This window comes from Oryctolagus cuniculus, chromosome 6 (assembly GCF_051225735.1).
Source record: "Oryctolagus cuniculus isolate XC-2025 breed Fujian yellow rabbit chromosome 6, ASM5122573v1, whole genome shotgun sequence".
Taxonomy (NCBI): domain Eukaryota; kingdom Metazoa; phylum Chordata; class Mammalia; order Lagomorpha; family Leporidae; genus Oryctolagus; species Oryctolagus cuniculus.
The window spans coordinates 58389895-58409581 of record NC_142872.1 but is presented as its reverse complement, the minus strand read 5'-3'; the positions used below and the strand labels follow the sequence as shown (position 1 = coordinate 58409581).

Genomic DNA, 19687 nt, shown 5'->3' with positions numbered 1-19687 from the left:
CTAAGCAGGTCTTCCATCCGTGAGGTCTATTGAAGCTGCTGTTGATACGGCCAATCTGCCTTCTTCTGGCCATCATCCTATGTCTTATCGGCTCAAAGTGTGTCTCTCAGAGAGAGGATGTAGTTGAGTGCCCATTGTTTCATAAAATCTCTGCCATTTGTGTTTATCAACAAATAATGCAATTATTGACATGGTTGAATTTAGAGCTACTATTTTATTATTTATTTTCTATTTGTTTCCTCTAAAATTGGGGCTTGCTTTGTAGCATTTCTATTGCTCTGGTTCTATCAAAATATTATTGGAATATTTTAAGGATGTCATCTTATTTTACTGATTAACTTTTTTTTAATTTGACAGATAGAGTTAGACAGTGAGAGAGAGAGAGAGAGACACACAGAGAGAAAGGTCTTCTTTCTGTTGGTTCACCCCCCAAATGGCCACTACGGCTGGAGCTACTCCGATCCAAAGCCAGGAGCCAGGTGCTTCCTCCTGGTCTCCCATGCGAATGCAGGCGTCCAAGCACTTGGGCCATCTTCCACTGCCTTCCCGGGCCACAGCAGAGAGCTGGACTGGAAGAGGAGCAGCCTGGACTAGAACCCGGCACCCGTGTGGGATGCCGGCGCCGCAGGCGGAGGATTAACCAAGTGAGCCACAGTGCCGGCCACTGATTAACTTTTAAGTTATGTTTCTCTGAATTATTTTTCTGTGGCCGCTCTAGATATTACATCCTTAACTGTTAGAAGTAAAATTTGTATCACTTCACAAAGTACGTAGGAAATACCTTGTAATCATATAGACCCATTTACCCTCCAAACCAACCCATCTGTATTATATCTATGTATGTCATAAATTCCATAACATGATATATTTTTCATCAGTCTTAGATGGCTTTAAAAAGTTGAAAATGAAACCTAGACTTTCACCATTTCTGATGCTCCACATTCCTTCTGGATGATTTCTGCCCCGTTAAATTCCTTCCAACTGTTAGTCACGTCTACAGGTGATAACGTCTCTTAGTCTCCTTTTGTCTGATAATGTCTTTATTACATATTCAATTCTTTAAAAAAAAAAAAAAAGACAGGTAGGTACACGGTTGGCGCTGTGGTGTAGCAGGTAAAGCCACCGCCTCCAGTGCTAGCATCCCATACAGGCTGCTCCCTTTCCAATCCAGCTCTCTGCTATGGCCTGGGAAAGCAGTGGAAGATGGCCCAAGTCCTTGGACACCTGCACTTGCATGGGAGACCCGGAGGAAGCTCTTGGCTCCTGGCTTCGGATCGACCTAGCTCCAACAGTTGCAGCCATTTGGGGAGTAAACCTGCAGATGGAATATCTCTCTCTCTCTGTCTTTCTCTCTCTCTCTGTCTCTCTCTTTCTCTCTCTCCCTCTCTCTCCCTTTCTCTGCCTCTGCCTCTCTGTAACTCTGCCTTTCAAAAATAAATAAATATATGTTTAAAAAAAACAGGTGGGGCCAGCACCGTGGCTCACTAGGCTAATCCTCTGCCTAGTGGCGCCGGCACACCAGGTTCTAGTCCTGGTCAGGGCACCGGATTCTGTTCCGGTTGCCCCTCTTTCAGGCCAGCTCTCTGCTGTGGCCCGGGAGTGCAGTGGAGGATGGCCCAAGTGCTTGGGCCCTGCATTGCTTGGGAGACCAGGAGAAGCACCTGGCTCCTGCCTTCGGATCAGCGCGGTGCGCCGGCCGCAGTGCGCCGGCCGCGGTGGCCATTGGAGGGTGAACCAACGGCAAAGGAAGACCTTTCTCTCTGTCTCTCTTTCTCTCACTGTCCACTCTGCCTGTCAAAAAACAAAAAACAAACAAACAAAAAAACCAGGTGTACTGAGATACAATGCATATGTATATAATTCACTCATGTTAAGTGTACAATTCAATAGTTGTTAGTATACTCACATGTATGTGCAACCATCACTACAATCAATTCTAGAACATTTTTATTATGTTGAAAAGAAACCTTGTGCTCTTTAGGCTACCTTTTAAAAAATTATTTATTTATTTATTTGAAATAGTCACACAGAAGGGGTAGGTCTTCTATCCATTGGTTCACTCCCCAAATGGCTGCAATAGCTGGGCCCAGGCCAATTAGAAGCCAGGAGTCAGGAGCTTCTTGCAGGTCTCCCACATGGGTGCAGGGGCCCAAGGACTTGGGCCTTCTTCCACTGCTTTCCCAGGCCACAGCAGAGAGCTGAATTGGAAGTGGAGCAGCTGGGACTTGAAGTGGCGCCCATATGGGGTGCTGGCATCACAGATGGCAGTTTTACCTGCTACACCACAGTGCCGGCCCTACCTCATGCCTTTTAGTTATCACTTCTGTACCCTCCAATCCCACCTCATCTCTAAGCACTCCCAGAGCTGCTTCTGTCTCAATAGGTTACCATAATGCAGACTTTTATGTGAATAAAATCATGCAACGCATGAACCTTTATGACTGGCTTCTTGCACTTATCAAAATATTTTCAATAGCATGTATCAGTCCTTTATTCCTTTCATGGCTGAACGATCCATTGTATGGATGTATTACAGTCAGTATAACCACTTGCCCATTAGTGGACCTTCAAAATGCTTCCACCATTTGGATGTTATAAATGATGTTGCCGTAAACATGTATTCTATGAGTGTTTGCCTGGGCATATGTTTCCATTTCTCTTGAGTGTATAATCTAAGAATAGGATTTGGGGTTCACATGGTGGTAAGTCAATGTTTAATCACTGGAGGAACCACTGGGCAGTTTTCCAAAGTAAATGCCCCATTTTCTAAGCCCACCAGCATTATATTAGGGTTCTGATTTCTTTCTGTCGATGCTTGTTATTTCTTTTTTTTAACTTTTTTTTAAAGATTTATTTATTTATTTGAAAGTCAGAGTTACACAGAGAGAGAAGGAGAGGCCGGCGCCGTGGCTCACTAGGCTAATCCTCTGCCTTGCGGCACTGGCACACTGGGTTCTAGTCCCGGTCGGGGCACCGAATTCTATTCCAGTTGCCCCTCTTCCAGGCCAGCTCTCTGCTGTGGCCCGGGAGTGCAGTGGAGGATGGCCCAAGTGCTTGGGCCCTGCACCCCATGGGAGACCAGGAGAAGCACCTGGCTCCTGCCATCGGATCAGCGTGGTGCGCCGGCCGCAGCAGGCCGGCCGCGGCGGGCATTGGAGGGTGAACCAACGGCAAAGGAAGACCTTTCTCTCTGTCTCTCTCTCTCACTGTCCACTCTGCCTGTCAAAAAAAAAAAAAAAAAAAAAAAAGAGAGAGAGAGAGAGAGAGAGAAAAGGAGAGGCAGAGAGAGGGAGAGGTCTTTTATCCACTGGTTCACTCTCAAATGGCCGCAAAGGCCAGAGCTGTGCCGATCCGAAGCCAGGAGCCAGGAACTTCTTCCGGGTCTCCCACGTGGGTGCAGGGACCCAAGGACTCAGGCCATCTTTCACTGATTTCCCAAGCCATAGCAGAGAGCTGGATCGGAAGTGGAGCAGCCGGGACTGGAATCGGCACCCATATGGGATGCTGGTACAGCAGGCAGCTGCTTCACCTGCTACGCCACAGCGCCGGCTTCGTCAATGCTTGTGATGATCTGGTTTTTGTTTCTAGCCATCTTGGTGTGTGTGAAGTGGTGTCTCATTGTGAGTTTGCTTTGCAGGTCCCTGATCACTGATAATAGTAAACATCTTCATGTGTTTATCGACCATTTGCATAACTTTTTTAAGTAAGGTCCATTCAGTCTTTGCTCATTTTTCGTGGGTTGTTAATCTTCTTACTGAGTTGTAAGGATTGTTTATTTAGTTTAGATGCAAATCCCTTATCAGATACATGATTTGCAAATATTCCCTTTCATTTTTCAGTTATTTTGTGCACTTTTTTGTTCTTTGAACCACACAAAGTTTTAGTTTTGGTGCTATCCAATTTATCAATCTTTCTGTTGTTGTTCCTTGTGTTTTTGCTAAATACAAGGTCATGAAGATTTACCCCTAAATTTTCTTCTGGGAGTTTTAAACTTCTAGCTCTTCCATTTAGGCTTTTGTTCCATTTTGAGTTAATTTTGTACATGGTGGGAGGCAAAGGCCTAACTTTATCCTTTTGCACTCAGCTATCCAGTCATCCTAGCCCCGTGTGCTCAAAGACTATGTTCCCCCATTGGATGGTCTTTGTGCCTTTGACAAAAATCAGCTGATGGAAGCTGTATGGGTCTATTTCTGGACTCCAAAAATATTCCTTTGTTCCTTTGTCTATCTTGTGCCAATAGTGTGTTGCCTTGATTATCACTGAGATCTCCATTGTTGTTACTTGGTGTTTGCTTGCTTGCTTTAGCAGGCAGTATCCTTGGTATGACTCAAACTGAAAGCTTTGTACATGGGCTGCAGCTAAAATCCAAGTCCTGTCTCCTTTTTTCTCACCTGGAGTCTGTCCTGTGCATGCATGGTCCAGGAGCCAGCCAGGGATTTGAGTAGAGATTCAGACATAATGTGGTCCTACCCAGCTCGGGATCTTTGCTTTCCAGGATTGTCTCTTCATTCCCAGTGGCTGCAAGTCCCGTTCTTTCTGTCTACTGTATGTTTTGTTTAATGTTTATTTATTTTTGTTTTTCACTACTTGAAAGGCAGAGAGAGAGATCAATCTTTCTGTCCATTAATTTATTCCCCAAATGCTCATAACAGCCAGGGCTGGGCCGGTAGCCCAGCAGCCATCTGAGTCTCCAACATGGATGGCATAGGCTCAAGCACTTGGATCATCTTCCACTGCCTTCCCAGAATGCATTAGCAGGAATCAGCATTGGAAGTGGAGAAGCCAGGACTTGAAATGGCACTCTGATATGGGATGCAAGTCGTGTGAGTGGTGGCCTAATCTATCACCCACCCCTGTTCCTTTCCTTTCCTTTTTTCTTCCTTCCTTTCTCCCTCCCTCCCTCCCTCCTCCCTCTCTCTCTCTCTTTCTTTCTTTCTTTTTAAGATTTTATTTGTTTACTTGAAAGAGTTACAGAGAGGCAGAGGCAGAGAGAGAGAGAGAGAGAGGTCTTCCATCTGCTGGTTCACTCCCCAACTGGCCGCAATGGCCAGAGCTGCGCTGATCTGAAGCCAGGAGCCAGGAGCTTCTTCCGGGTCTCCCACGTGGGTGCAGGGGCGCAAGGACTTGAGTCATTTTCCACTGCTCTCCCAGGCCATAGCAGAGAGCTGGATGGGAAGTGGAACAGCTGGGAAACGAACTGGAGCCCATAAGGGATGCCGGCACTGCAGGCAGTGGCTTTACTCGATATACCACAGCATTGGCCACCCCTGTTTCTTAAGATGAACAAAACTAGATTTTTCCTTCAGAGTTTAAACCTTTCTGTATGGCACTAACCTTGGTCCATCATCACACTTAGACCATAAAAACAGCCAATTCACTCTGTGTATGTTTCTTTTCTCCATTATTGTCTCCACCTGAGAATTTGTCTGGCGTTTATTCTTCAGATAATGGTATTGGTTGGGGTTTGTTTTTCTCTACAAAGTTTGTTTTTTGTTATCGGTTCACAAGTGGGCTCTGGTAAGAGCTCTGTGCCACCGGCGCCGCGGCTCACTAGGCTAATCCTCCGCCTAGCGGCGCCTGCACACCGGGTTCTAGTCCCAGTCGGGGCGCCGGATTCTGTCCCAGTTGCCCCTCTTCCAGGCCAGCTCTCTGCTGTGGTCCGGGAGTGCAGTGGAGAATGGCCCAAGTGCTTGGACCCTGCACCCCATAGGAGACCAGGATAAGTACCTGGCTCCTGCCTTCGGATCAGTGCGGTGCGCCAGCCGCAGCAGCCATTGGAGGGTGAACCAATGGCAAAGGAAGACCTTTCTCTCTGTCTCTCTCTCTCACTGTCCACTCTGCCTGTCAAAAAAAATTAAAAAAAAAAGCTCTGTGCCAGAGGCAGAGGTGCCTGATGTTCTGAAATCCATCTATGCTAGTGCATGTATCAGTATTTCATTCCTTTTCTCATTGAATAATGAGATTTACTTATTCCATGTATTTGTTGGTGGACACTTAGTTTATTTGTTTAGGAGGCTCTAAGTCATGCAACTATTCTGGATATTTGTTTATGACCCATTGCTTGTGACCCTGCTCTCCTCCAAGCACCTTGCATGAGCCACAGGATCTCCCCCGCCCTGGAGATAAGGTGCGACTCGAGTTACAGAAGATACTGAGCTCCGTGGAGCTTTCATTCCACCAGATCACACCTCAGGGCTTGGCAGAAGTGGGTCTGCCTGGTTGCAAGGTTCATGCTGTTCCCAATGCATCTTGCTTATCTAAGAGAGTAGCCCACCCCCCTTGCTTTAACTTCCTAGGAAATGGAAGGGGAAAGAGAGGCAAGAGGGAAAGGACTCAGTGAGACATTTTCACAAGAACCCCAAAGTAGTATCTGTGTCATATGAGGGGTCTTCAAAAGGTTCATAGAAAACATGTATTGTGCAAATTCCTATGCGTGAATTTCATATTTTTTTGCACCAAACTAAACTTAGAATTCCATTTTTGCACAAACTTTTTGAAGTCCTTGCACGCATGTTAATTTTCTGCCCCTCTCAGATTTCTTCTTAATGATGAGGCCTGAGAGTTCCACCCTTCCACTCTCCCTGTACTGAGCCAGGGGTCTCTGCTGCAGGATGAGCACGCCTGCTTTCTTGTGTTAGCTGCGCTGCTACCTTGCTGTGCTACCCCGGGAAGCTCCTCTCCCTCACAAGACCTCAGCTCCCTCGTTTACAACAGTGAGGGAGTTGGAGATTCTTTATGGTCCCCGTCAGCAGCTCTGTTCTGTAATGCTTGGAGACCCAAGTTTTTGACTTCTACAGGGAATAGAGGGTTGGTCAGGTGATGACGCTGGAGCAATGGCCTGTGACCCGGACTCTCTGCCTTTGTCTTCACAACCCAGTCAATGGTTTTCATTGTGTGTTTTGCCTGGACTGGTTACAAAGTAGCCTGCACAGACCTATGGTTACCTAAGAGTGGTGGAAGCCCTCAGTTTGCAACAGGGCCAGGAAAACAAGGCTGTCTCTGTAGCCTCTAACTAGAGGCAGTATAGACAGTCCCAGCCAAGGTCCCATCAGCAGGCAGCTGTGGGTCAAAGCTGGAGCTTCCAGCGCTTAGATGTGGGATGCAGGCATCTGAACTCGCGTCTTAACTGCTCAGCTAAATGCTTGCTCCAGGTCGTTACTTAAAACATTAAACTAGCATCACTGGCTGTATAGGGAGGCTGATTGTAAAAATAAACACAATAAAGCAAAGTGTTATCCAGTTATTGTCGGATACTATTTCCTGCCAAGAGCTTTGAGCCTTTGTGAATGAGGGAGGTTAGCTAAGGCAGAGCTAAAGACATCCAGGCGCCGAATGGACAATTTCTCCTTGGTCAGAGCAAGTGGCGAATAGAGTGAGAAAGGAGGAGTTTCTCCCCGGAGTCGGTGTCAGTTCGCACTCTCTCCGTGAATCACCCAATCATCTTGCAGATGCCAGGGTTGTGCACTCCACAGCTTGGCTTTTTATCCTGTAGTCTCCGCTGTCTCTCACTGAGGACAGAAGAGTAGGAACGATATCTTCATTTTCGACTTCAGGAGCTCCGGGCCTCAGGAAATTGTCTGACAAGAAAGGCAGGAGCAGGGAGCCAGGGAGCCAGGGTCAGGACCACATCTTTTTTTTTTTTTTTTTTTTTTTTTTTTTTGTTTATTTGAAAGAGTTACACAGAGAGAGAAGGAGAGACAGGCAGAGGCAGAGAGAGAGGTCTTCCATCCACTGGTTCACTCCCCAGATGGCCGCAACGGCCGGAGCTGCCCCAATCCGAAGCCAGGAGCCAGGAGCTTCTTTCAGGTCTCCCACGCTGGTGCAGGGGCCCAAGGACTTGGGCCATCTTCTACTGCTTTCCCAGGCTGTAGCAGAGAGCCGGATTGGAAGCGGAGCAGCGAGGTCTCTAACCGCACCCCTATGGGATGCTGGCGTCGCAGGTTTTACTCGCTAAACCGCAGCGCTGGCCCCTCTACGTTTTCATTCTGTGGGGTGTCTGTGCTCCCCTGCAAGTCCAGCCTCTGGGACCTGGGTGGAAGGGCTGACTTCAAGAGCTGCCTCACCGTTCTGCTGGCCCCTAAGTTTATCCAGCGACTCTTTCTGGGAGAGTATTTTCTCTCCTGCACAGCCAAATGTTGTGGATTGAATGCTGTCCCCCAACCCCAAATTCACATGTTAAAGCTCTAACTGCCATGGGGCTGTTAGAGGTGATTAAGGTTAAGTGAATTTATAAGAGTAAGATCCTAATAGGACTGATAGTCCTTGCAAAAGAGGAAGACGGATTCCCTTTCAAATAAATAAATCTGTCCATTTTCAACCAGGAAAACTTTAACCTTACAAATTTCCAGATATCCTTCTATAACACGGTTATTCAGTTTTCAACATGGATGCTGAACCATTTCCGTCTGTTTGTGTTTACTGTTCTATTTGATGGAGGCTTTGCCATACAGAAACATCTAATTCGTATGCAGTTGACTTTTTTTTAAGATTTATTTATTTACTTGAAAGTCAGAGTTACACAGAGAGAGGAGAGGCAGAGGCAGAGAGAGAGAGAGAGAGAGAGAGAGGTCCTCCACCTGCTGGTTCACTCCCCAGTTGGCTGCAATGGCCAGAGCTGCACCGATCCAAAGCCAGGAGCCAGGAGCCAGGAGCCTCCTCTGGGTCTCCCATGTGGGTGTAGGGGCCCAAGGACTTGGGCCATCCTCCACTGTCTTCCCAGGCCATAGCAGAGAGCTGGATCAGAAGTGGAGCATTCAGGTCTCAAACCGGCGCCCATGTGGGATGCAGGTGCCCCAGGCCAGGGCGTTAGCCTGATGTGCCACAGTGCCAGCCCTGCAGTTTGACTTTGAGCTTCTTCCAGGTATCCCACATGGGTGCAGAGGCCCAAGGACTTGGGCCATCTTCCACTGCTTTCTCAGGCCACAGCAGAGAGCTGGATCAGAAGTGGAGCAGCCGGGACTAGAACCAGTGTTCACATGGGATGCTGGCGCTTCAGGCCATGGCGTTAACCCACTGCACCACAGTGCTGGCTCCCTTACTTCTCCTTTAATATGTAGATTCCCCAGGTGTTATGCAACTGAGCCTTAATTCCTCAAGATACTTGTATTTGAGGAGATTTATGCCAAGTACAGCCATCATTAAAAATCAAATTAAATAAACTTCCAGCTAAATAAACCCTAGTATAAGCAAAGGTAATCAATAAGTACTCAGAACAATCACTTTGCTGTCATTTTACCCCCACTGAAGTAATAGCTATGCCCTGGACCTGCTGCGCTCTCCGCTATTGTCTCCGTGTGGTGGAAACAGTACTGACATGGTGCTACTGCACGTGCCTTCCCGGCTCTGCCCGGGGTTAGCGGAAGTGAGCGGGGAAGGAGGAATTTACTCCGTGGGATGCTCCCGCACCTCTTCACCACTCGGCTGTGGAACATCGACCTGCGTACCACTGAGGTCCGTGTACGGGTAGAGGGCAGAAATTGCAAATGGAAGCCCAATACATCTCCCTAGAGTGAGTGTATGTGTGACCAGCACGCGGCTAAGATAACAGACAGTTACCAGCACCCGACAAGTCCTCTTCGCACAGTTTTCCAGACACTAACACCCCCCGCCCCCCAACCATACACACAGACACCCACACAATGCAATGCTACGCCCCTTCCTGACTCCCCCCACACCCCTAGGAACTACCCCGTCTCCTAGCCTCTTATTCCCATGGTCCTCTTTCAACATTTCAGCACCTGGCTAATTATTTTCTCACATCCTAATTTAAATATTTTTAACAGATTTATTTCTTTACTCGAAAGGCAGAGGGGGGGCATCTTCCATCAGTGGGTTCACTCCTCAAATGTCCACACAGCAGGGCTGGACCAGGGTAAAGCCAAGAGCGGGGAACTCCATCTGGGTCTTCCACGTGGGTGGCAGGGACTTGGCACCCTGTATGGGATGTGGGTTGTCCCAAGGGGCTGTTTAACCCTCTGTGCCACAGCATCCACCCCAGTGGGCTCTCTCAGGTTGTAGATGAGCTGCTGGCCTCACCTTGATCTCCACTTATTTTAAAGTGGAACCAGTGGTGGCCGCCCAAGGGAACCCACGCCTCAGCCACAGCAGAAAGAGCTCCGCTGGGGCAGGTGCTGCCCTAGCACCAATCGGCCATGCAAGGCGGCAGGGTCATATCCCAACCGGGAGCCTCTCGGGTGCTGGCCCAGGAGGAGGCAGTTTCTAGGAATGGCGAGCGGGGCTGACAGATGTCCACCATCCATCAAATTAGCATACTAAGCAAAACCAATCCATCACATGCCGTCACCCACCAGACAGTGTTGACATTCTGTGTGTAGGATTTCCAGACGTTCCTCTTGCTACTTGACCTGCTAGATTAAATGAGATGATGGTATATTCTCATACATACATTTCTATAAAAAAGTTTGTGGAAACATATGAAAATATAAAAACTTTGGGGCTAAAGATTGAGATCCATGCCTGTTTTTTGTAATGGGCATCTTCTATGAGCTCTGCGAACACTCCTCTTACATTCTGCTTGAGGCATGCCTCCCCACCTCCACATAACTTGGAAATGTGGACTAACGCAGGGCTTGTGGGGAGAACAGAGCTGGGTGGTGTGCAGGTGAGTGTGTAAATCAGTGGTTTCCTTTAACTCACTCTACTACCCTTCAGCTCCAGGGTCACCTCCTCCATGCAGTCTTCCCGGTGTCTGCAACACTCAATTTTCTTGGATCCTTTGTTGATCCCGAGGGCCATGGCTTCACTGCAGAGCAAAGAGAAGGAGGCTACTAAGTGCACGTGGCCGTCCGTGGTGCTGCACCGGGGTTAAGTGCTTGGTAGATCTCTCCCCAGCTCTCCTCTCTTCTTAGAGGAACAGAAGCCAGAGGGACCAGCAGCAGCCCGCGGGAGCTGATGGGAGACACCCCTTCTTGTCCCGGGCTCCACCTTTCCACAGTGTCCACTGGCTCCTTCTAGCTCGGTTCTTCCCATGGACCTCTCCGGGGCACCATTACAGGAGGGCGCCGTGCGGTACTCTCCTCCACTTCCTGTGCATGTGCAATTCTGGGCCAAGAAGAACGGAGACTTGACATCGTGGACCTTGGCTCCAAATCGCTGGCCCCTTCCTGGCCCAGCTCAGGCTACTTCGGGCCCCTTCACATCCCCTTCCTAGCCCAGTCCCTCGGCCTTTGCAGCCCAGCCTGGGGAGAGGAGCAGGGGTTGAAGACAGGCTGAGAGCTTATCAGTGCACAGAGAAGGCGTTGAGGTGTCTGTTTGGGGGCAGTAATTTCTAGTCCTGGATGGACCGTAGGAACCTGCATTCTGTTCTTATTTGATAGCCAGCGAAGGTTGGGAGTAGGGGGAGAGGAAGCCCTGGGCTTCCCTCTGTGTGCAGCAAGGGGTTGTCTAGGGCTTGTCAGGCCTCACGTCACTTTCCTATCCCTTCATCAGCTGCATTGCATCTGCCAGCAGGCCCACTGCAGACAGGGAGACCCCAGGTCAGGATCTGGGGATTTCTAAGGGAACCCCATTTTTTCCTTGGTTTTCATGATTTAGTGCACCCCTCCCTTCGGTGATATGCACTGGCCCATCTGTCCCTAGGGGCTGTGGAGAAGTCTTAGGCATGGCAGCAACAGGTGTGTACGAATTCTGCCCATGTGTCCTTGATCCAGCTACAGACTTCTTCCAGGCCTCAGTGTTCTCGCTACAAAGTGGGAATAATGATATTATTGCATTGGATTATTTTGAGGCTTAACTGCAATAAAACAGGTCCTAACAGTGCCTGGTGCCTGATGAACAATGTTGTCATTGCCATGTTTGCCCTGCTTTTACTGTGTCACTGTCTCTCCTGTGTCTCTCCGGGAAAGAGAGCTCCCAGAACCTGAGTGGGCAGTGGGCCAGGCGGTCAGCTACCCTGGCTCGAGCCCTCTTGTTGTTCACCGGAGGAGGGCTGTCCCACCTGGAAGGTCACCAGCTTCCACGCATGGGTCCTCCAGCATGCAGGGTGCCAGGACTCTCGGGAATCAGCAGTCTACACACTCACGGGCTGCTGTGAGGACAAAAGACGTCCACCTGCGTGGTACTCGGCCCAGTGCCTGCCTACAGCCCTCAGCAAACTGTAGCCAATGGGACTGCTGTTACTGTGACCAGTGTTAGCTGCGTCCCAGCCTGCGCTGCTGCTGCCGAGACACTGAGTCAGACGGACCTAGGTGTAGACCACCCGTGGCCTTGAGTGAATCACCCAGTCACTCTGACCCTCAATCATGGGGCTATGCCGCCCCCCATCACAGGACTGGCAGCAGGGTTAAGTGAACACAGCACAGTGCCCAGGTTAGCTTCAGCGGTAGAGACTGGTTATGTATGTTCAGTCTTTTCCCACCCCACCCCAGAATCCCCTCTTTCCACCAGGGGTCTTTGTCGGGTCTCCACGCCAGTGTAGAGGAGGGCATGAGTCTTGAGCCCTGTTCTTTCTCTGCCTTCAGTTTCGGGCTGCACTTGGCCTTGGGTTGAATGAACCAGGGCAAGGTGAGAGACAGAAAACTCCCAAGGAAGGTTCACACACTTCTGCCCAAAGTGTTTTTTTTTTTTTTTATTAAAAAGAAACTAAGAGAACAAACATTTTGCTAGGGCAGGCTGTGATGACACATCATAGGCATATAAAATCCCTAGAGAAATACGAAAGAGAAGCCCTAGGAGCGCTGCTCACAGACCCCCTGTGAGGACGGCTGCCCCTCCCTGGAGGCCATTGTTTTCTCAGACAAACATCCAGTTCTCCCGGGCTATAAAAAAGGGAGCGCTTATTCAGCCTTGTTTCTCTTGGAAGACTCAGCCACCTCCAGCTCACTGGTCCATGACACGCACACAGGAAGCTGGGCTTCACAAGATTTTACAGATGGGCAGTGCCAGGGTGGGGCTGGGGGGTGCACACTGCCCTTTCACTGACCCGTGACCTCCGTTCAAGATCTCCAGGGGGCTGGGGCTGGGGCGTCCCTCCATGGGGGCGCATGGCACCTACCGGATGCGTTATGCTGCAGGTGCACCGGGGCAGGGCTTCCCGAGCTAAGCCTGCTGGTGGCACCTGCCCTTGAGAGGTAGCTAAAGGATCGGCTGCCGGTAAGCTGGGCTGCACGGGACAGGGACTCGGGTCAGGACAGGATGAGCCCGGGCTGCTGTGGACATCTCATGACCCACCGGGAGACAGTGGAGAGATTTTGATCTATTGGCCGTAAGTGGGTTCTCACCATGTCCTTCCTTAGCTGCTCGGTGAGCTCCTCCGCCCCTCACGTCATCAGCCCGACTTTGGATTTGACTCCTCCCTCTACCTTCTTCTGCTTTGCCTGACCTCAGAAGTTACTCGATCTCCTCCAGCTTTAGTTTCCTCACCTGCTAGATGGGGAGGGTCACAGGAACCTCAGAGGGTGACCGTGAGCACTCAGTGGGACCCTGCCTTTGAAGAGCCTACTATGCACTGGGCACGTAAGTGCTCAGCGGGCCACTGCCATTGTTGCTGGCGTCCAGGTACCAGTTGTTTCCTGGAGAAGCTGGCCAGTCTGTGTGTGCGTATGTGTGCGTGACAAGCAGGTTTGCACCATGTTCTAGAAAGAGGACGGGTTCCTCTGGGCATCCTGGGTTGGGTCTGGGACCCCGGGGAGCCGGCCTGGCAGACCGTGGCTGCTCTTCCCTGTTGGGCCTGTCCGCGTGGCTAAGGGGGCTGTCCTGTGTCTACACTTCGGTGCCCTCCCGGGGGTAGAGGACACTGTTGGTGTTGATGCTGTTGTAGAAGTGGGGGCTGAACTGGTTGAGGACAGAGCCCCCGTAGCCGAGGGCACTGGGGGGCCCGGGGTTGCCCCACTCGCCCCCGCCCCCGTGGTTGCTGAGTGGGGTGTAGGAGTTGAAGCTCAGTGGGTTCGGCCCCATCTTGTCAGTGGGCTCCAGGCTCAGTCCTGGCGTGGCCCCAGGGCGGCCCAGGGGGCTGGGACTGCTGACGTAGGCTGTCATGGTGGACAGGAAGCTGCTGAGGCACGGGGTGCTCGAGGGGGGCGGGGAGGGCCCCTTCTCTGGGGAGCCGGGAGCTCCCGTTGAGACGCTGTCCAGGATGTCCTGCGGCTCCGTGCTCTTGGGACTGCGGGCCAGCAGGCTGCTGTCGGTTTTCTCCGAGGCCAAGGAGCCTGTGCTGGAGGAAGCGTCCGATTTTCTCTTCCTCTTCCTGCGGAAATTTCCATTGTCGAACATCTTCTCGCAGTTGGGGTCGAGGGTCCAGTAATTCCCTTTGCCTGATCGGAAAGCGAGAGCAAGTGAGCAGAGAGGTGGACACGTGCCTTGTGGCTGCTCGCCCCCTTATCACAAGCTGACAGCCTCGGGAACACACGCAGAGGCAGAACCAGAGGGGCTGAGGAGCGGAGGAGTTCCACAAACCACTCGCCAGCCACGCCCCCTCCCCTCGCTCCAGCGCCCGCCCCACAAGGAGCCACGCTGGGAGCACAGAGCAGGAAGTGCCAGGGACTCAGGATTCAGACTGTAGATCTCCATGGGCTGAGGAGAGGGGCACAGGGCTGCCAGGGTTGGGGTGACAACCAGGAGTTGGAGAGGAGGGAGGGCTTCCTTTGATCAAGAAAAACTTCTGAACTCCCCGATGGTCCCAGGCTTGGGGTTTGGAGATAGCCTAGAGTCTTGGCCCTGCTCCTAACCGGCTGAGGGAGTTTGGGTGGGCCTCAGTTTCCTGCTCTGTAAAGTGGGTCCATTATAAGAATTTCTTGTTTCCCAAGCTCCTTGTGAACAAGAGCAGACCCTAGATGTATAAGAGGCTTTGTCACTGAGGGACCCTCTGAGGGGCCTGAGGGTGGGGACCGTCTTGGGACAGGACACTTGCCCTTTCCTGGGGGACAAACAGAGCTGGCCCTTGCTAACCTCCAAGGGAGCAGAGGGGGTTCCTCTGAACCATACCCTGAGCTTCCTGTAGTGAAACAAAAGTGGATTTTGATTCTGCAAGGTGGAAGCATACATATTAATCCATTCCTCTCTGCATTTTAGAAATTCACAGATAAATAGAAAAGTTTCACACGCTCTGGTAGCAGAGAGACCTCTTTAAACTCGAGTCCCATCCCTATCAGTTAAGTAGGCAGGCTGTTCCAGCCCTGAGTGTTCTTTCCCTATCTATAAAATGGGTTCAATGTAAGTTAGCCTACAGGGGGTTTGCGTGTTAGTAGGGGTATGCAGGGGGCTCTGTGCGGCCATTAGTGATAATTCAGCAAAGGTCAAGTCTTCTTCCCAGCAGGCTTGGGGTGCCCGTGGGCTCCGTTTGCTCCAGCGTCATTCACCGAAGCCTTTCTGTGTGCCAGGTGCCAGGAATGCAGGGGCACCGTGATAGTGACTGCAGACCCTGAGGCCCTCACGAGCTACTTGCAGACTGGGCTGGGAGCTCTACCCATGAAGGTCACTGGCTGGGCAGCAGCACAGCCAGGATTGAAACCCAGACCTGCCCTGGGACCCACATCCTCCTCCACTGCCGATCCCCCCCCCCCCCAGCCCTATGCTATAGCAGCCACATTAGAACTTTCCAGGGTCGGGTGTTGGGGAGGAACGGAGTGAGCCTTGCCTGGGGGCACCAGCAGCTTGCCCAGGGCAGCCTCTGCCAGCCCCCAGCCCCCTTACCAGGGTCGTCCTCCTCTCGCGGTACTTTCTTGAAGCAGTCATTGAGCGACAGGTTGTGGCGGATGGAGTTCTGCCAGCCGGCCTTGCTCTTGTTGTAGAAGGGGAAGTTGTCGGCCACGTACTGGTAGATCTGGCTGAGCGTGAGGCGCTTGTCGGGCGCGCCGTGGATGGCCATGGCGATGAGAGCCGAGTAGGAGTAGGGGGGCCGCACCAGCTTCATGAGCTCCTCCTGCGAAGGGATGGGTAGCCAGCCCAGGTCGCTGCCCCCCAGCCCGGACATGCTGGAGAGCAGCTGCCTCTGCATGCCGTAGGCCTGGGGCAGGAAGGGGCCGGCGTTGGTGCCCGGCAGGTAGGGCGGCGGGGTCATGGCCGGCCCGTTGAGCCAGAGGTAGGGGTTGGGGGCGGCCCCGTACTCGCCACCCCCCTCAAAGGAGGGGGGCCGCTGAGGGCTGGGCACGCCCTGTGGGTGGAAGAAATTCTCATAGTACAGGTTCATCTCGGGGGGCTCCTGGCCGATGCTGGGGAACTGGGGGCTGCAGCGGGGTGGAGAGGGCGCCGGGAGGTCGAAGGAGCTCATGCTGGGGCTGGGCTCAGCGGAGCCACCTGCCTGGCACCTGCACTGGGGAGCCGCCCCTGACAGGTGCTCAGAGGCCCCAACCTCCTGCTTATACCCCTGCGGGCTGGGCTGGGCAGCCCCACCCAGGGGCGGCCACCTGCTCACAGAGCCTGCCCAGCCTGGCCCGCCCCCTCCAGCAGCCCTCAGGGAGGGGACTTCCCCGCGGCCGCCTCAGGTCCCCACTAACCACACTGAGACCTACCAGCTGATGTGAACACTGACAAGGAAACTCTCCTGCCTTCTCTTCTCACCTTCCTTCCTCCTGTCTCCGTCTCCTGCCTGAGTTTGCTCTGCCCTTTTGCCTGCTTCTCTCTCCCTCCCTTCCTCCCTGGCTCTCACTCTTGGTTCCTTTTCTTCCCTCTCTCACATTTTCTTCCCTTTCTCTCCCCCGCCCACCCAGGGTGTCTCCTATCATCCACCTGCCCCTTCTTCTTTCCCACCCCGACCCCTCATTCTCTGTACTGCCACTGCCCCCAACTGGATGGCGCTCTTTATCAGGAGCCCCATTGATTTCTCCATCTCTCGAAGTGAACACACTTTCTGTAGTTGCCCCGAGAGCCAGGCCCTGGAGACACACGTGTGCACACACATGTGCACACACACACACTCTGCAGGCAGGCGGAGGCTGAGCTGCATGGACAGGGCCTGGGGTTCACCTAGAGGAGCAGGGCTCTTACCGGTGACCTTGGAAGATGCTCCAGGGCGTCTTTCTCTGGGGGTTTGGACAGGCTCCTTTCTCCACTGCGGCTTGGAGGTGGCTGGGCCCAGCCTCCCCTTCAGCCGCAGACCAGGCGCCCCAGCTTGGCAGGCAGGTGCTGGTCCCCTTGTGCCGCCCTCACAGCAGCCAGCCTCTCCCGGTGGGGGGGGACAGACTGCAGAGCCGCCCCAGGCGGCCTCGCGGCCCCCCTGCCTCCACTGCCTTCCCCCTCCAGCTGCCTCCCACCTCCTCCAGACCCCACAGCCCCGGAGGGCCAAAGAGGGCGGCCACTGCTGTATCAACTCGGGTGGAGCGGGGGTGCTGCCAAGGGGTTCTCCCGGCTCTGCTCTCCTCCACAGCTGTGCCAGGACAGGTGGCAGACAGGAATGTCACGGGATGCGTGAGGATGCGTTCCAGGTACCCGGGTGGGAGGGGTGCTCCCCGGCCCTGGGGAACCCCGTCCCCACCATGAAATAGTAATGCTTTCAATTCTGTGGAAGGTTCTGATTGCCAGGTGAGGCTTGGGGTAAGCACATTTCGTGCCTCCTTTAAGAAGAGTAAAGCAAAAGAGGCCAAATTCCTGTTCAGGGTTTTTCTCCTGGGAGGCCTGGCTTCCTCAGGGCTGGGCCCCTGAATCTTCAAAGGACAGTCTCTCTCTCTCTCTCTCTCTCTCTCTCTCTCTCTCTCTCTCAAGAATATATATTTACAGGGGCCGGCGCTGTGGTCTGGTGGGTAAAGCTGCTACCTGTAGTGCTGGCATAACATATGGGCGCCGGTTTGAGTTACAACTGCTTCACCTGGGATCCAACTCCTTGCTAATGTGTCTGGAAAAGCAGTAGAAGATGGCCCAAGTGCTTGGGCCCCTGCACCCACATAGCAGACCCAGAGAAAGCTCTTGGCTCTAAGCTTCGGATTGGCCCAGCTCTGGCCATTGTGGCCATTTGGGGAGTAAGCCAGTAGATAGAAGACTTTTCTCTCTCTGCCTCTGCGTGTCTATAACTCTGCCTTTCAAATAAATAAATAAATCTTAAATATATGTATATATTTACACACATATATGGAACCAAGAAATATCAAACTGTCAGCTGTTACTTCTGTAGGGAGAGTTGGATGGATGTGGTATTTCGTAGTTTCTGGGGTTCGTGACCGACAGGAGGCAGGCACAGAGACGACTCAGTTGGGGTTGATGAGAAAGGGCAGAGCGAGACGATACTCTTGCAGTAGAGATGTAGTCAGCCCTGGCTCTGCCATCAGCAGGCCCTGGTTACCAATCCCAGCCTTGGTGCAGAATAAGCCGTCTGTCTTGTCTCAGGTGAAAATGGGGCCGAGGCCCATATGTAACCCATGTGTTAGGTGTGAGCCGTTAACCGCTAACGTCAATCACTTCCCGTGTTGCTCATGGCGGCACATACAGTAAGTATTATAGTCAGCGTTGTAGTCAGTGTGCATTTGCTGAGTCCCCCCAACACACCCGAGGTTGCCTCCTCATGAGTGAATTGACCCCTTTTGGCAACTTGTGGGCAGGGACGGGGTGACGGGTTACGACGTAAGGAGTAAGCAGGAATAGTCAGAGGGGCCATCCGCTGTACAAGGAGTCTGAAAAGTTTGTAGCAGTCGTGATGTGGAAAGAAAAGTACGCGTGGATTAAAAAAAAAAAGCTTTGCACCTAAAATAAGCTTATTTTCATTTTCCCAGGGACTTTGGGAGTCTCCTAGTAGAGACAGACTCTGCTCTTGGCAGATGATGGTCAGAGAGGACCCAGAGTCGCACGAGTTCAGGACCCGGACTCCCCGCAGATCAGAGACAGCGTGGTTTGTCTTCAGAGATCTCACCCACACAGTGACTCTGCACCCGGCGCCCGGTGAGCCCAGCCTCCCTGGCCTGCAGGCCAGCTGTGTCCAAAGCACCCCTTGCCCTTGGGGTGGACATGCAGCCCCCCTGTTCCCACTCCCCAGGCGAGGTCTGGGAGCTGTGGGCCTGGGGCCCTCCTGTTTGTTCCTGGGGCCTCTCAACTAGGGTGATTTTGTGGATTTTAGACTTGGGTGAAACTTTGAGGAGGTAAAAATTCAAACTTGAGAAGACACATCTAGCCCAATTTTAGGGGGGAAAATGCTAACATAATAATATTTTTTAAAAAAGCTGGGTGGTGGTGGGTGGGGAGCTTGAGCAAGCCTGGGAAATGTTTGGGGTGTCATTTGCATACTCAGTCCACAGGGAAGCCACCCTCACTGAGAACTCTGAGAACGACCACAGGTTGAGCCCCGAGCTGGGGTATGGGAGGGGGGGCAATGGGTTTGAGGACTGGGCAGGCTGGGATCAAGTTTCTTCTTTGCTGTTTGCTCCTTGTCGATCCTGGCCACGTCTCTTAACCTGCCAAGGCCTCCACGTGGTTGCCCACGAAATGAGAATACAGCCAGTGTCCCATCTTGTGGATTTTAAAGGAAAAATGATACCATATATCATCAGGACCCAGAACCTGGCAAAAGCCACCAGGCACGAGGATGGTGGTGAATTCCCGGGTGCCAGAGGCCCTGCACTGGCAAAAGAAGAGGCTCTGGGCCAGAGCCCCGTGTCACAACCTCCTGCGACCTGGGCTTACACTCCGGGAAGACCTCGCCCCAGGGAGGAGGAGAGGCCTGCTGCTCCTTCTGCAGAGACTAATCCAAAAAGCTCATGGAACGTTAGATTAACATGGGCGGTCTCCTGGGGCCATGTGCTGCTCCTTG

The 19687-nt window shown here is 52.2% G+C and overlaps 1 protein-coding gene across 1 annotated transcript; it reads right to left on the bottom strand.

Moving 5' to 3' along the window:
• Window positions 1-12556: 12556 nt before the first annotated feature.
• Window positions 12557-16273, bottom strand: FOXI1 (forkhead box I1). The gene is made up of 2 exons (XM_002710371.6): window positions 15649-16273; window positions 12557-14270 (listed from the first exon to the last, which is right to left on the bottom strand). Exons 1-2 carry the CDS (start codon window positions 16223-16225, stop codon window positions 13720-13722), a joined length of 1128 nt encoding a protein of 375 aa, XP_002710417.3. The 5' UTR covers window positions 16226-16273; the 3' UTR covers window positions 12557-13719.
• Window positions 16274-19687: the final 3414 nt, after the last annotated feature.

What these genes read in the sequence shown, in the direction of transcription:
- FOXI1 (XM_002710371.6), bottom strand. Translation starts at nt 16,225, where the DNA reads ATGAGCTCCTTCGACCTCCCGGCGCCCTCTCCACCCCGCTGCAGCCCC. An exon ending in GCGAGAGGAGGACGACCCTG is followed by an intron (nt 14,271 to 15,648) that starts GTAAGGGGGCTG and finishes CTTTCCGATCAG; the next exon opens with GCAAAGGGAATTACTGGACC.